Here is a 13,511-nt window from a genome sequence, read left to right on the forward strand (position 1 = left end):
ATCTCAACAGAAATAGTTAAATTATCTAACAAAGAAATGGGTGACTGTCGATCTAATTTTATTCCATTTAACATAATGAAATTTTTGTAAAAAATATGTCGTATTTTGTAATCTGTATAATTTTCAGCTATGTACACTCGAGTGTTGACTGACTCGAGTAATTCAAATTTCGAAATAAGATGTGGATGTAAACCATCGGGGGTTCACATAATTTTCAATCGTTGTGATAAAATTTTGGACTATACTGCGGGGAGTATACAGGAATTCGTCGTTTGTCTGGACTGATTCCTTCTCGATTAGCGTAGTACCTTCTTTCGATAACCTTGTCAAAAAATCTGCTCAATTTTACCGATGAACTCGAGCCTGCAGCCAGAGATCTGACCTGATGACAATCCTGTGAGAAAAGAGGTCTTTGAAAACTTGTGCATTTGAAATAATTCCTTTAAAAAAACAAATATTCTTACCAGAAATATTTCATCAGCACCACATTCCTCGGCAATTGTGGACGAACGACGGTATAAACTTGACCTGACCTCTGCTGCCAAATCCAACTTTGTACCAATAACCAGAATTGGTATCTAAGAATAAATCGGCAGGTTGTGATGGATTTTTTATTTATGCTGTCCAAATAGACTGATTGCTATTTCAAGTAAAAATAATACCTGCGTGGAGCCAACAAAGTGCTCAGGATCAAAGTCATCGAAAGATTTGTGTTTTGAGTAATTCCCATCCTTATTCAAAACTTCTTGTAGCCATTTCTGGAGATTTTGCTGAGACTTCCTGTTAGTCAGATCATGAACCAAAATTATACCTGGATGGATGAAGAATTTTTAATACGGAACTTGAATACATAAAGAGATTCAGATCTCCCCGATTGATAATATACCGTTTGTGGGATTGTAAAAAACAGATCTGGTATTCTGGTGGCTTTGGCTACCGCCGATATCCCATAACTCTATGAAGTATGTGCGCTGATTTGGCGTTCCTTCTTTGTACTCGTGCAGTTTGACCTCGACTGAACATCCTATCGTCCATGAGGGATTGCTTATTGTTTGTTGTTGGCATATTAAATGCGTTAATGAGGTTTTCCCAACGCCTAGAATGTAAAAATCATGTAGTTAAAAAATGGCAAATAGCAGTGATTAGAAATACAAAATGTTGGTGAACAAATTTCTGCACAATGTTTAGAAGATATTATTGCTTAGGTAATCAATTCATACCAGAGTCACCCACGACAAGAATCTTTACTTTATCTATCGCTGCCATTTAGTATTTATTTATATTACAATTAATTGAATTAAATTCGAAGCGTATAAATCTGTAACACAAATAATCATCTGACAACTCCTCCAGTAACGTTGATCCCATTCAAAATTGCACATAACCACACATTAATACACGATCAATCCGTCATCGGTTCGTTCACCGTTCCTGAATAATCACACAAGTACTCTTTTTTATTACACGAACCTTTATCCTACCAAATACCAATAAATAATGAATAGTTTCTTTACGATAACAAGTGTAAAAACGTTGTGTAGCTATTCTCGATTTGCAATAAAACATTGAACTAAAAAGAACTCAAAGGTTATATGTATCATTCGACTCCGGCAAACGAGAAGTAAATAAAATTATTTTTGGAGTCTTGGAATGGCTGTCATTAACGAAATATAATTTGAATATTGCTTAGAAATAGCAGAAGCAAATGATAATAGGACCTCTATTCATATCAGGCAAGAATTTGAATTTTTGAAATGAGTGCAGAAGAAAGATTTGTCACCGAAGTGCCTAGTAGTTTGAAGCAATTGGCACGGCTCGTTGTTCGCGGTTTTTATACCATTGAAGATGCCTTGATTGTTGATATGCTGGTTAGAAATCCATGTAAGAATGAATTGAATCAAAATGAGAATTTTATCCAACTAAAGCTATCATCCATATTTTTTGTTCAGGATTGACACATTCGTATAATTTTTCAGGTATGAAAGAAGATGACATCTGTGAACTACTCAAGTTTGAGAGGAAAATGTTACGAGCAAGGATATCCACATTAAGAAATGATAAGTTTATTCAAGTCAGACTGAAAATGGAGACTGGATCTGATGGGAAGGCGCAAAAAGTCAACTACTACTTCATCAATTACAAGGTAAAAGATTGTCGCAGTTCATTCCGTTGTTGTATTTGTTAATCCAAAGAATTGATCAGTGGTTGCATCCCTTTATTTCAGACTTTTGTTAATGTAGTTAAGTACAAATTGGACTTGATGCGAAAGCGGATGGAAACTGAAGAACGAGATGCGACAAGCAGAGCAAGCTTCAAATGCACAAATTGTCTCAAAACTTTCACGGATCTCGAGGTGAATTACACTGACCTGAATTTCTCTCTTCTCAGTCCTCAAAAATAATACTAGTATTGTTCATCGTCAGTCTTATGGTTTTTGTACTTCAAAATGAAGTTGCTCATTGTTCTGTACTGGAATTGCATGTGCAATGGGTAACGCATCGAGTAAACGATCTTACCGTTATTGATCGGCTGTTCGAGTGACAGACTTGAATTCAGTGCAGATCTTGCAGAAAAAAAATGTTCTTTCTTTTTTTTTGGATAATCTAAACCAGGCAGATCAACTCTTTGATATGACAACAGACGAGTTTCGATGTACGTACTGTCGCGAGATCGTCGAAGAGGATCAGTCGGCCCTTCCCAAAAAAGATTCCAGGCTACTGCTAGCGAAATTCAATGAGCAACTGGAACCGCTGTACATTCTCCTCCGAGAGGTAGAAGGAATCAAATTAGCACCTGAAATACTAGAGCCCGAACCTGTGGACATCAACACCATACGAGGGTTAGTGCGATGTCTATAATAATAGTGCGGATAATAATTGAATTTTTCAAAGAATGAAGACTAATGCAAAATAATTCAACAGCATAGACACGAGAAAACAAATCGGACTTCGCGCACCTGGGGAACAATGGTCAGGAGAGGCTACCAGATCTTCTGGTTTTGCGGTGGAAGATACCAGAGTGGATGTTACCATTGGGGACGAATCAGCTCTTGATAATGCTGCAAATCGAAGGAAAGAAAGACCAATTTGGATGATGGAGAGCACTGTTATCAATGCAGATGGATCTCAGGTACTTAAAAATACTTGTTCTCTATCGAATCTGCTTTTTGGGGCTCCGATTTAAAAGTTGGAACATATTTTTCTGTTATTTCAGACCGATGGAGCTGGTGGCCAAGATAGTGTTCTCGATAAAGCAGCAGCAAATGCAACAAATACCACAAACGTTACGAATAAGCAGGGTGAAGACATAATGTCCGTATTGTTAGCCCATGAAAAGAAGGGCGGAACGAATGCGGTGAATGCCATTAAGACTGTTATACCTCAGGAATCAAGTGACAGTAGTGATAATGAGGATGTTACAGAAATACAAACGACTGATATAGGTGAGTCGTTTGGGGGAAAAAATCTCATAATTGGATTCAGGATAATTTGTATATTAAATTACTGAGGATTGTGAAAATCCGGTTTTATGTCGGAATGAGGTGTTAACATTTTTTTTTTTCCTGACTGGGTTTCTTCAATGATACAGGTGATGTAGAAACAATGGATTCCGAGGACGATGATTTAGTACCGACGGTAAGTGTTGGTGGAAAAACCGTCGCCATTACAGACATCAATGACACTTTAATAGCTGATATGACACCGGCGGAAAAAGAAGCTTACATTCAAACGTATCAGGAATATTATTCACACATGTATGATTAGTCCAATATTATAGTTTGTGAAAACTATATTTTGAAATGAGATTAAATGCGAATTGTGTGACTGAATAAATTGCGATAATTATTTTGTATAAGTATGACAAATAAATAAACCGTTCCCATTTCCGTGATACCAGATTGAAAATGTAACCATTAATAATTTCCTGTGTAGATAACAAATATATTAATCCTTATAATCCTGAAGATTTTGTATTTTGTATAGATATTTTATTTTGAATCCCTTTTTCCCCATTTTTCCGACTTTTTTCTAGTTTTTAATTAATTTTTATGATTACCCCATCTTCCCTGGCCCCTCAAGAGGCCTAATGTCATGCAAATAAAGTGACGCCATCCCAGATTCATTTCCAATTTTGGCCCATTTTTTCTGATTTTTTCCGATTTTTTCTGATTTATTCTGATTTATTCTGATTTTTCCGATTTTTTCTGATTTTTTCCGATTTTTTCCAAATTTTTTGAAATTTCGTCGCCTCGGAACCGAAAAAATTAGAAAGAATCGGAAAAAATTAAAAAAAAAATTAGGAATCAATTTAGTATGGTTTAAATTCAATCGCAGGTTATTAATGTCCCGTCAGGACCTTAGGAAGGTGCGCTGATTAAAAAATTAGTTAAAAAATCGATAAAACATCAGAAAAAATTGGGACAAATTGGAAAAATTTGGAAACAAGTAGTCGTGGTACCTCGATTGCATATTATTGGGTCCTAGTGTGAGGTAGAGGAGATCTTGTAATTAGTCAAAAAGCAATTGAGAAATTGAACAAACGCCAACGTGCAGCTGACGAAATTCCAGCCCTGATTAATGGCTAGCTAAATATATTTAAAATTAGTCATCTTATTTTTTTATTGCTCTCCTTTCACACTCCACAATTGAACAAGCACATAATAATAGCATTTGTATCACATACATTGTAAATGACAATTACAAGGTTACCATGAATTTAAGAATTTATTATAGCTTCATTCTAATGTACAATAGCAACTCAACAAAAATATATTCAATTAACGATACAAGGATCACAAAACATATAATACGTTACAAGTATTCCTAATAACGATAATAAAATCAATTAAAATTAACAATACATTAAGTCACTTCTGGGTAAAACGGGAAAGATGATTTTATTTTATTTGTTCATTTATTCTTTTTTTAATCTTTATTTTTTTTTCAATATAACTTTAACTCCTAATACAGGCAACGAATAATTGGTTAAACCATGTTAAACGTAATTGGAAAATATTTTTTTTTTTCGCCCATATCAAAATTTATGCTCGACCACCACCATCGAACCCAAATTTCGGGACGACAGAACAAGAGTTTTTTTTTTGTATGTTTTTTTTTTAACATTTTTCTTTTTTTTCGATTTTTTTTTCGCTTTTTCTGATATTCAAATATCTTATGACTTCAATAATATAACAAGTTATTCGAGGTAACTTTTATGTACATTTAAGTAACTTGGATTCGATACTTGATTTATCGCTCTATAAATAGTTATAACTACTTTCACTGCCCAACTGCTGCGCAATTTGAAAAGAAAGTAAATTTTATATCACACAAGAAAATGGCATCGCGAGCTTCACTCTTCTCCACGTTTGAAAAAAAAATTATAATCTTTCGTTTCTTTAACAGAGAGATATACGCTGCCGCTGAACCATAAAAAATGTTATCTTCTCAGATTTTCAATAGCAACATTTACAAAATTTTATCCCATTCTATAAGTGTTCGTATATAATTCTGAAATGACCACAATTTTCATGCTTCGTTTGCAGCAGGTCACAATCTTGTATGGAATACTGAAAGTGAAATTGGGTTTCCAAAAACACCAGATTTCGCGGTGCATTTTCATGGTAAGATTGAAAAGGATAAAGTTTCATTCTTTTCAGAACTTGCGCTGCGGATGTTTTTCCATATATTTTTATTCTGGCTCATTCAGACGCAAACGAGCAAAGTCCTCGAAGACGATGTTGTCATCGTCGTCGTTGGCGTAGCATGAATTTTCATAACGCGCACGGTCGATGCTCTTGCTTTTCTTTAAGACCGCCTTCTCTTTCTCGACGGCACCTATTGCGTGAATTTATGTTTTCAGTTTCATTAACGGTGCTCCAGGTGATCAGGAAGTGCATTTTTTTTCAATCATTCAGGGGATCTTTCTACTCACCAGGAGCAGGGTGCATCAATTTCAGGGGAACGTCGGTCACAAGTTCACCTCCCAAAGTGCCGCAGTTCAACTTGACACGAACGGAGTACGAAATGATGATACCCATCGCCTCTGCTGGGCATTTTCCTTCGCCGACCAGAGTGGAAGAGGCCAGGTTGACGTCGTCCTCCTGCAGAGATAAAATATTAGATCGATCTCACCTGTGGAATATTTTCAGGGATCTCAATGCGGGGGAAGAATGACTATTTCTTACCTTCAGATGTCCGTCGAGAGCGATTCCTCGGCGATCCTTGTTGCTGCTGGCCAATGGAACAAGATAGAATTGCTTGGTGAAAGATGCACCAGGTGTAATGGGGCAGCCTTCGCGGGTTTCTAAACTAGCCACATGGCGTGAGAATTGAGCGTTGACCATCGTCACTTCGCAATGTTGGACCACAAAAATCTATGTGAAAAGAAGACGAGAAAAAATCGAAGGTTTAATATAAATTTTACATAAATACTAGTTTGATATCAGTCACTCACCTTGATGTTTTTGACAGCCTTTCTCGAGTTGTTAGTGATGATGACGTTGGCAGACACCTTCTCGCCATGATAGTAAATTTCCTTGTCCAATGTTACCTCTAGGTTGAGCTTACCCTGGGAGAATGTAAAACCCTTGGATACAAGGGAGCTCGGCAGGCGACGTCCTCGTGTTAGCGGAGCAAACTGCAGCTTCTTGATGGCCAAAGCTACGGACGATCTCTTGTGACCCTGTTTGGGAGAAAATAGTAAGTATGGAGACATTGTTTTCTTCCAGGACCTTCCCAGCATCATAGTTTCCTTGGAAAAAGTCGATCGCTCACCTTGTCTTCCTCGTTTTCTCCGACAAAGATCTTCACTGTGTAGTCGACTCCGAGGGGTTTTCCGGTGTCGTCGTCACCAGGCTGGAGGGTGACGGAGCTCGGAGAGTTCTGCGGGAATTGGAAGGTGAATGGGAATGCGTTGGGGCCCAATCTCTTAAGAAGACGTTCTTGGATGGGAGTCGTCTCCTGTTTTTCCTTTTTGACAGGAACAATCTGGTCTCGAGCGACGATCAGTTCCTTGCTGAATTTAACTCCCATGACTTCATCCTCTTCGCGACCATATCGGTAAGTTGTGATGACCTAAAACGAAGAAATTTCATTTCAAATCACAACTGTATTTTTGTGATATAATTTTTTCGAAACAAGTTTATTCTTCGAATATAACTCAAATTACCTGGCCAAAAACTTTTCTTCCTTGAAGGTAATCATTTTCAACAACAACAATCCCGTCGATCGGATCTACGCTGTCCAGATGGTCGATGAAGTCCCTTTTGCCAAGGTATACGGTAACTTTGCCTGCAGGCAAAAAATTAATCACACAATTTAGAGAAGTTTTTTCAGATTTTTTTTTCTTTTCTATTTTTTGACGAAGCATATTTTAGACTCACCATTCGGAGTTGTCTTCTTGAAAACTTTGACGGCCACAACATAGGCCAAGAATAGGAGAGGAAACATTTGACCGGTGGTTTTGGACTCTAAAACAATCTGTATAGCCGAGCGTTGTTCCCGCCCAGAAGTGACAGATACCCTCAGTCATCCGTGAGTTTTTATAGATCTACTGGGGCTTCTTACCGTGAAGCCATATCCAGTGTAATACGATTATATTGTTAAATAATTCGTCTAACAGGATCAGAGTATAGCTCTTTGAAGAAATTGGCTCTGTTGGTGACGTCTTTGAATCAGTTGTTTGTAAATTCTTATTAAGAACAGCGACGGTGAACATTTGAATATGTCTAGACAGTCTTACAGAGTTAGCCGAACGAAGAAAGTCGACTGAGAAAAAATTCTTCCACCTTCTTTCCTACTTTTTATTCTCTTTCATTTTTCAACTGAATCAATGCTCGTGTTGTTCAAAGTCAAAATACCTCCGTCAATCTCAGTCTGATATTCAGGTGGTTGGGACAGTTTCCTTAAAATCTTTGAGAATATTTGGATCTTCTGATGAAAAAAAAGTTGATAAGCGATAAAGAATTAAATATAACACAACGACAACAAGTCAGTCTTAAGGTTTATATTTATTTCAATAATAAGTGCTTACATAATATTAATATGGAGGTATTTTAATCATTGAAATCAAATCCTCTGATTTCTGCAAGGAATTTTACCTTAGCTGTTTTTCTCATCGTGACATTCTTACGATAATCATTATTATTCATTAGTATTAGATATTATTTATTATTTACTAACTAAGTTCATTTGTATTTCTTTCTATTATTATTTGTTAACTTTTAATATTATTATTATTGATTTTATTTTCTTTTCATGTCTATAAATTGCTCTTCAATTTTTGTTCAATCTCTAATTGTGTTTTTTTTTACATTTTTTCCCTTGTTACTCGTCTTTCTTTTACATTAGGATAAGTGTTGATGTTGCCTGGTGAAATTTTTCCGATCAGTTTCTTTAGTTTTTTTTTTTTTCTTTCATTATTTATTCACATAATTTTTCATCAAATTATATTATTGATACAATATGTATACAGTGTGCAAAGAGCGCCAATAACTTTTGTCTTTTTTCAAGTATATTTGTTAAATTAAAGAAGAAAAAATTATTCTTTTTTAAAAAAAAAAATACATATATTATTACCCAAAGTTGTTTCGTCACTAGGCGGGTAATTTACATATACCATAATCACTTTACCGAGTATACTGAAATTCATTCAGTTTCTTTTGAAAACTAATTTTTTCCAAATATATTTTCTCTCTATCTCTCTCCCTTACTTTTTGGAATTCTCTACTTGAATTAACAACAAAAGTTATCGAGCCGTTGCAAATCAAAGATATGGACAAATCCAGTCGAAGTAGTTTCTCCTCGCTCTTTATCAAATCAGACTATTAAAATTAGGTATACATTTATACCAAAAAACTAAAAAAAATTAAAAAAAAAAAGATGAAAATATTAATAAGTAATCAAAACAACATGGAAGAAAAATGCATTTTGCGGTGATAAATTAAATATTTTACCAACAATTATCGTATTAAAATAAGCAAAAAAAAACACACATCTGGTTTCTTTTCGATGATTTAAAAGCAAAAATTTACAATATTACAAAAAACAATGTTACTTTCTTCCTCTTCGATTTATTTTTTAAGCAAAAACGAAACAAAAAAAAACGTAACATACATAACTGTCATTATTATTTGTTTTTGTTTCATTTACCACTCTACCTAGGCTAGGCTGATTTATCATTCGCGTCGAGAAGAAGATTCAACTTTACAATAGCAAAGAAATCCATACAGAATATGGGTGACCAAGATGAAAACTTAGCGTTCGTAATCATCTTGAAAAATGAAAGCAAATTAAAAAAAAAATGTTATAATGCTCAATTATTAAATACGATGAATACAAAACGAAGAATTACCGAAATGAAAAAGAAAAAATAATCAACGAAAATCGCAATAGGTCGGGTTTACGAACTAAAAATAACGTTTTTTTCCTCTTTTTTTTTGTTGGTTTTTTTTAATTACGACGAATAGTAATATAAGTAATAATTATAGCAGTGTTGGGTAATTGTAATAAATATATGTCTAATAATAGGCACAGTTAAATGTATAGGTATAGTAATATTCATATTCGGCATCCAATTTTTTTTTCTTTTTTTTCTTTTTATTATAATTATTATGCTATGGCAAGTTGCTGTTTTCAGGGAAAAAAACATCCAAAAAATATATATATAATATATATGTGTTACGAATTGTCAATCGAATGGGTATTATTATTAGTATTTTTAATTTCGCTTTTTCTCATGTACATTTCCAAAAGATGAGAATCAAAAAAAAAGAAATTAGGAAAATAGTTTATCACAATCATAATTTTTCTACGACTTACAAATTGTTTGATGCATAGAATGCTGCGACAAAATCAGAACAGATGTACACGGAGGAAAAAAATGAAATAAAATGAAATAATTAAACTAATAAAACGACATCTTGAATTTTTAAATTGTGAGTGCGGATAGCCGATGTCTGAAACCAGGGAAAATAGTTGCATACACATCTAGTAAAATATTCTGTACTTGAAATAGAGTCACAGTTAGATGAATGGCGTGGTAGTACCACTAAAGTTCAAGCTCATCATCTTTCAATACATACAAAAATGAAAAAAAGAAAATAAAATGAAAATGAGATGATGCATATCACAAAAAAACGTTATCAACACGATTGGTTTTTCGTTTTTTTTTTTAACACGAATTTTCAGAAACGACGTAATTAATATGTAAATAAATATATCTTACATCAAAACGTTAATTAAATTACCTCCTTCAGTGTATGTTATAATCTCACCGATGTGAACAAATTTGCTTTTTTATTTTGTTTTTTTCTTTTCGCCATCGGTAAGATTTTTGTTTTTTGTGAGTTTTCCTTTAATTCTCTTGTTCACGATTACACAAATTTATTGAAATATAATTGTGCATTGGTCATTAAAAAAACAGAATAGTTCTATTATTCATTATTTCAAGTTTTTTTTTTTTTTTTTTTGTTTGTCTTCTCACCAATTATTGTAATTGGCGTCAGATATATCGAATCGAGAAATATAAGAATAACGAACCATGATTCAAAATAAACGGTATGAAAATCATTTAGTTATCGTTGAATGCATAAAGTTTATTAACATCAACATGAAGACAAGTTAATATTAGAAAAACTATCGATTTTGTTAGGCCTGAGTGAGTTTTAATTACTTATCATTTTTTCTCTCTTTCTTTATTATTATATTTTTCTAAACTTTTTATTTGATTCCCTGATAACAGCGTACTTTGAAAACCGGATAGTACAAATATTGTTAGTTTAGTAGTATACGTTGTTGATTTTTGTAGTCTGGTTGCCATTTTCAAGCAAACCTACTCCCTAAAACTTACTTTGCTAGATTATTATTATTATTATTTAATTGTTTCGTGTGTGTGTATGTGTTTTTAAAGATATTTTTTTTTCTTTTTTCTTCGTTTTCTTGTTTCTGTTATATTCTTTCTTTCTTTCATTCAAATGAAATTTTTTTTTATTCTCAATTTTAATAATTATTAATCAAGGTTTCCGTCACGAGGTATTTACTCTGCGTGCCTTGCGGAACAACTTCCAAGCAAAATTTTTTTTCTCTCATTTATAACGCAGAAATCTGTAACGAGGTAATATCATTTGGGTGAAGCAAAAAAAAAAAACCCAAAAACCAAAAGAAATACTAATTATTCATTCTCTTCATTAAACTGTTTAGGTAACGAATTTAATTAGAATGAAAAGCAAAAAATCTCACCTAATGCTCTTCGAAGAAACACATCCGTAGAAGTAACAATTCTTCTTTAGGATAAATCTGTAATCATTGGATTAAAAAAAATATGTTAAATGTTGTTACGTGGCAGGGTTGGTTTGAAGAGAATTAATATGCAAGAAATTATGCACAGTTCAGAAAGGGCAAATGTTGCTCAAACCATTCACTATATGTAGACTGATAAATTTTTGTATTAGAATTCTGGACAACTTACAACTTGGCGCAGCTGCAGATTCAAATCGCTTCTGGATTTGGTCATAGGTAAATTTAACGAATGCATCATACTGCTCTGAGAGCTTCATGTTGAGAATCTGGTCGTATTCTTCTCGGATCTGCGTCTCCTGTTCCTTCAACATTCGCTCACAGATCAATCCCACCTGAAGAAAAATGAATCAAACGCTATTTAATCGGGGAATCAGTAGGTAGTTGGTAAAATTTACAGCGCAATAACGGTTTGAGAAAATAATTAAATGCAAAAAAAAAATTATTACAGAGGACTTTCTACAAGTTTCACCTGTCTAAATGTGAACAATGGTTTTTCCTTGCCGCTAGGGCTGTGGCTGTATGCACCAGCGCCACTAGTTGACGGACTGGCAGGACCTTCTGTGTCTGAAGAATCGCCGCTGTTGTTTTGCGGATTAAAATGCAGCTGCTTGCGTCGGTGAAGCCTGCGGATCTCTTCTCTAATATTGGCTGCCATTTTTTCTGTTGAAAAAAAGAACTTGCTAGTTGAATCTGGGAATGAGATGACCAGCGCAACGATCAAATGTAAATATCATTCAATAGTTTGAAGACAAAGGTATTTCCAGCTCTTCTTGAAAATAAAACCAAAGGCAAGCAGAATGAGCAGGTATCCAATTGGCAAGGTAATCGACTCGTGATCAATACTCCAAACATCCAAAGCTTAGAACCGATCTTAATGTTTATGCACCCTGACTTCAAGATGACATGTGTCGATATACGTACACATCGAGATCTAGAGATGCGTTTAAGGAAGAATGTGCATAAGAACTCTTTCCCTTCCCCCAACCCTTCGCTATGCTTCAGGATCACATAACAACTGAATGGAGAAATTTTCTGCACGACAAAGGAGCGGCTCAGAATTTTGGAGCAGAGAAGGCAATGCCGAATCTGAGAGGCATATTCTTAGTCGATTTGAAAATTAGATTAGATCGAATCTTGAGTTCCCCAAAATGGTAAGAGAATTTTGTATTAGCGACCGTTACGGTATCGCCATATGATTTGCATCCTCCCAGTTTTACCCCCCTCCCTTCTTCTCCCTCGGGGCACATACGGGTTTTAAATCGCTATAGCTTCCCCCTTTAACTCCCAGCAATAAAAATGGCCGAATATAATTACCAGGCGTTAATTTTTGTGTAACTTCGCCAAAAGCTGATGGATTTGGATTCCTCGCTGGTGGCGTGTTTGGCGACATGCACATCGGAATGCATCTTCGCCTTTTGGAAGGTCTTACGTGGCTGTGGACCGGGTCGAATTCAAGAGATCTCTTCAGGGTCGCGCAGGCCATTTTTACTCTTCACGGTCTCGGAGGCGACTGACACCAAAAAATTGTTAAGGAATAATCACCGCCCTTGTATTAGCAGAAAATATACGGATAATACGAATTCTGAAATATTCCGAACTCGTTTTGTAATATCGCTCTAAAGTTTAGCTCTATTTCCAAGCTGATTTAACTGGATTTTAAGCTAGGCCACCGCAGCACCAAAACAAACACTGCAGTAAAACAATATGGCATCCTCTGTCGCCAGCCACAGCTAGTCTTCATTTTCCACAATGTTTAACCCAGGCTACCATCTGATTGGCGAATACTGTCTAAAACCTCATTGGTCGGAATAACGTTGCACCAGCGCATGGTGGCGGCTCGCAGCGTAAACTGCATCGATAAGGAAGGGCAGCTTTTCCTTCCAGTCGATGCAGCTCGCCTAAGAAAATGGCGGGGTCTCGGCAGAGGGGGATGAATTGTCACATGGCCCGTCGAGATGCAGTCGTTGATGCAGCTGTCAACTACACGTGACTCCTTATCGGTATCCCATTCATTCACCTTGTCATGTAGTACATAAGTATACATAAATTATGTACAGGATACCTTACGATAACCATTATGTAATGTAAAATGTAAACCATGACTGAGATCGAATCAAGGTGCCCGATTTGGCAAAAAAAAACCTACCTATGGTATGACTAGTCTCAAATGGAGATGCATTCCCTAAAGCTTGAAGATTGTTGAAGCTGTCG

General features: G+C 35.2%; 4 protein-coding genes across 4 annotated transcripts; 1 reads left to right on the forward strand and 3 right to left on the reverse strand.

The window, feature by feature from the left end:
- Positions 1 to 41: 41 nt before the first annotated feature.
- LOC105693690 (rab-like protein 3) lies at positions 42 to 1,362 on the reverse strand. The gene is made up of 5 exons (XM_012413776.3): positions 1,221 to 1,362; positions 887 to 1,096; positions 663 to 811; positions 465 to 578; positions 42 to 394 (listed from the first exon to the last, which is right to left on the reverse strand). The coding sequence occupies exons 1-5, from the start codon at positions 1,264 to 1,266 to the stop codon at positions 215 to 217; spliced, it is 699 nt and encodes a 232-aa protein (XP_012269199.1). The 5' UTR covers positions 1,267 to 1,362; the 3' UTR covers positions 42 to 214.
- A 126-nt stretch (positions 1,363 to 1,488) lies between these two features.
- Positions 1,489 to 3,898, forward strand: LOC105693689 (general transcription factor IIE subunit 1). The gene is made up of 8 exons (XM_020856787.2): positions 1,489 to 1,621; positions 1,691 to 1,881; positions 1,977 to 2,143; positions 2,225 to 2,353; positions 2,613 to 2,839; positions 2,922 to 3,129; positions 3,214 to 3,442; positions 3,589 to 3,898. Exons 2-8 carry the CDS (start codon positions 1,755 to 1,757, stop codon positions 3,762 to 3,764), a joined length of 1,263 nt encoding a protein of 420 aa, XP_020712446.1. The 5' UTR covers positions 1,489 to 1,621; positions 1,691 to 1,754; the 3' UTR covers positions 3,765 to 3,898.
- An 807-nt stretch (positions 3,899 to 4,705) lies between these two features.
- On the reverse strand, positions 4,706 to 7,545 carry LOC105684323 (arrestin homolog). Its single transcript, XM_012397606.3, has 7 exons — positions 7,385 to 7,545; positions 7,171 to 7,292; positions 6,777 to 7,076; positions 6,457 to 6,684; positions 6,188 to 6,376; positions 5,935 to 6,103; positions 4,706 to 5,837 (listed from the first exon to the last, which is right to left on the reverse strand). Exons 1-7 carry the CDS (start codon positions 7,449 to 7,451, stop codon positions 5,692 to 5,694), a joined length of 1,221 nt encoding a protein of 406 aa, XP_012253029.1. The 5' UTR covers positions 7,452 to 7,545; the 3' UTR covers positions 4,706 to 5,691.
- Positions 7,546 to 8,400: 855 nt separating this feature from the next.
- LOC105684274 (akirin-2) lies at positions 8,401 to 13,036 on the reverse strand. Its single transcript, XM_012397501.3, has 5 exons — positions 12,615 to 13,036; positions 11,770 to 11,960; positions 11,470 to 11,632; positions 11,241 to 11,297; positions 8,401 to 11,105 (listed from the first exon to the last, which is right to left on the reverse strand). Exons 1-4 carry the CDS (start codon positions 12,781 to 12,783, stop codon positions 11,287 to 11,289), a joined length of 534 nt encoding a protein of 177 aa, XP_012252924.2. The 5' UTR covers positions 12,784 to 13,036; the 3' UTR covers positions 8,401 to 11,105; positions 11,241 to 11,286.
- Between the last annotated feature and the right edge of the window lie 475 nt (positions 13,037 to 13,511).

The sequence above is a fragment of the Athalia rosae genome, chromosome 7 (genome assembly GCF_917208135.1).
Source record: "Athalia rosae chromosome 7, iyAthRosa1.1, whole genome shotgun sequence".
Classification (NCBI taxonomy): domain Eukaryota; kingdom Metazoa; phylum Arthropoda; class Insecta; order Hymenoptera; family Athaliidae; genus Athalia; species Athalia rosae.

Coding starts and splice junctions, on each gene's coding strand:
- LOC105693690 (XM_012413776.3), bottom strand. CDS start 1,266: ATGGCAGCGATAGATAAAGTAAAGATTCTTGTCGTGGGTGACTCTG. Junction 812..886: donor TTTTTACAATCCCACAAACG/GTATATTATCAA, acceptor TCATCCATCCAG/GTATAATTTTGGTTCATGAT. Junction 395..464: donor GTGCTGATGAAATATTTCTG/GTAAGAATATTT, acceptor CTTTTCTCACAG/GATTGTCATCAGGTCAGATC.
- LOC105693689 (XM_020856787.2), top strand. CDS start 1,755: ATGAGTGCAGAAGAAAGATTTGTCACCGAAGTGCCTAGTAGTTTGAAG. Junction 1,882..1,976: donor TATGCTGGTTAGAAATCCAT/GTAAGAATGAAT, acceptor ATAATTTTTCAG/GTATGAAAGAAGATGACATC. Junction 2,144..2,224: donor ACTACTTCATCAATTACAAG/GTAAAAGATTGT, acceptor CCTTTATTTCAG/ACTTTTGTTAATGTAGTTAA.
- LOC105684323 (XM_012397606.3), bottom strand. CDS start 7,451: ATGTTTCCTCTCCTATTCTTGGCCTATGTTGTGGCCGTCAAAGTTTTC. Junction 6,377..6,456: donor AGGCTGTCAAAAACATCAAG/GTGAGTGACTGA, acceptor CTTTTCACATAG/ATTTTTGTGGTCCAACATTG. Junction 5,838..5,934: donor ATTGATGCACCCTGCTCCTG/GTGAGTAGAAAG, acceptor TTCACGCAATAG/GTGCCGTCGAGAAAGAGAAG.
- LOC105684274 (XM_012397501.3), bottom strand. CDS start 12,783: ATGGCCTGCGCGACCCTGAAGAGATCTCTTGAATTCGACCCGGTCCAC. Junction 11,961..12,614: donor TACACAAAAATTAACGCCTG/GTAATTATATTC, acceptor TTTTTTCAACAG/AAAAAATGGCAGCCAATATT. Junction 11,633..11,769: donor CATTGTTCACATTTAGACAG/GTGAAACTTGTA, acceptor ATTTTTCTTCAG/GTGGGATTGATCTGTGAGCG.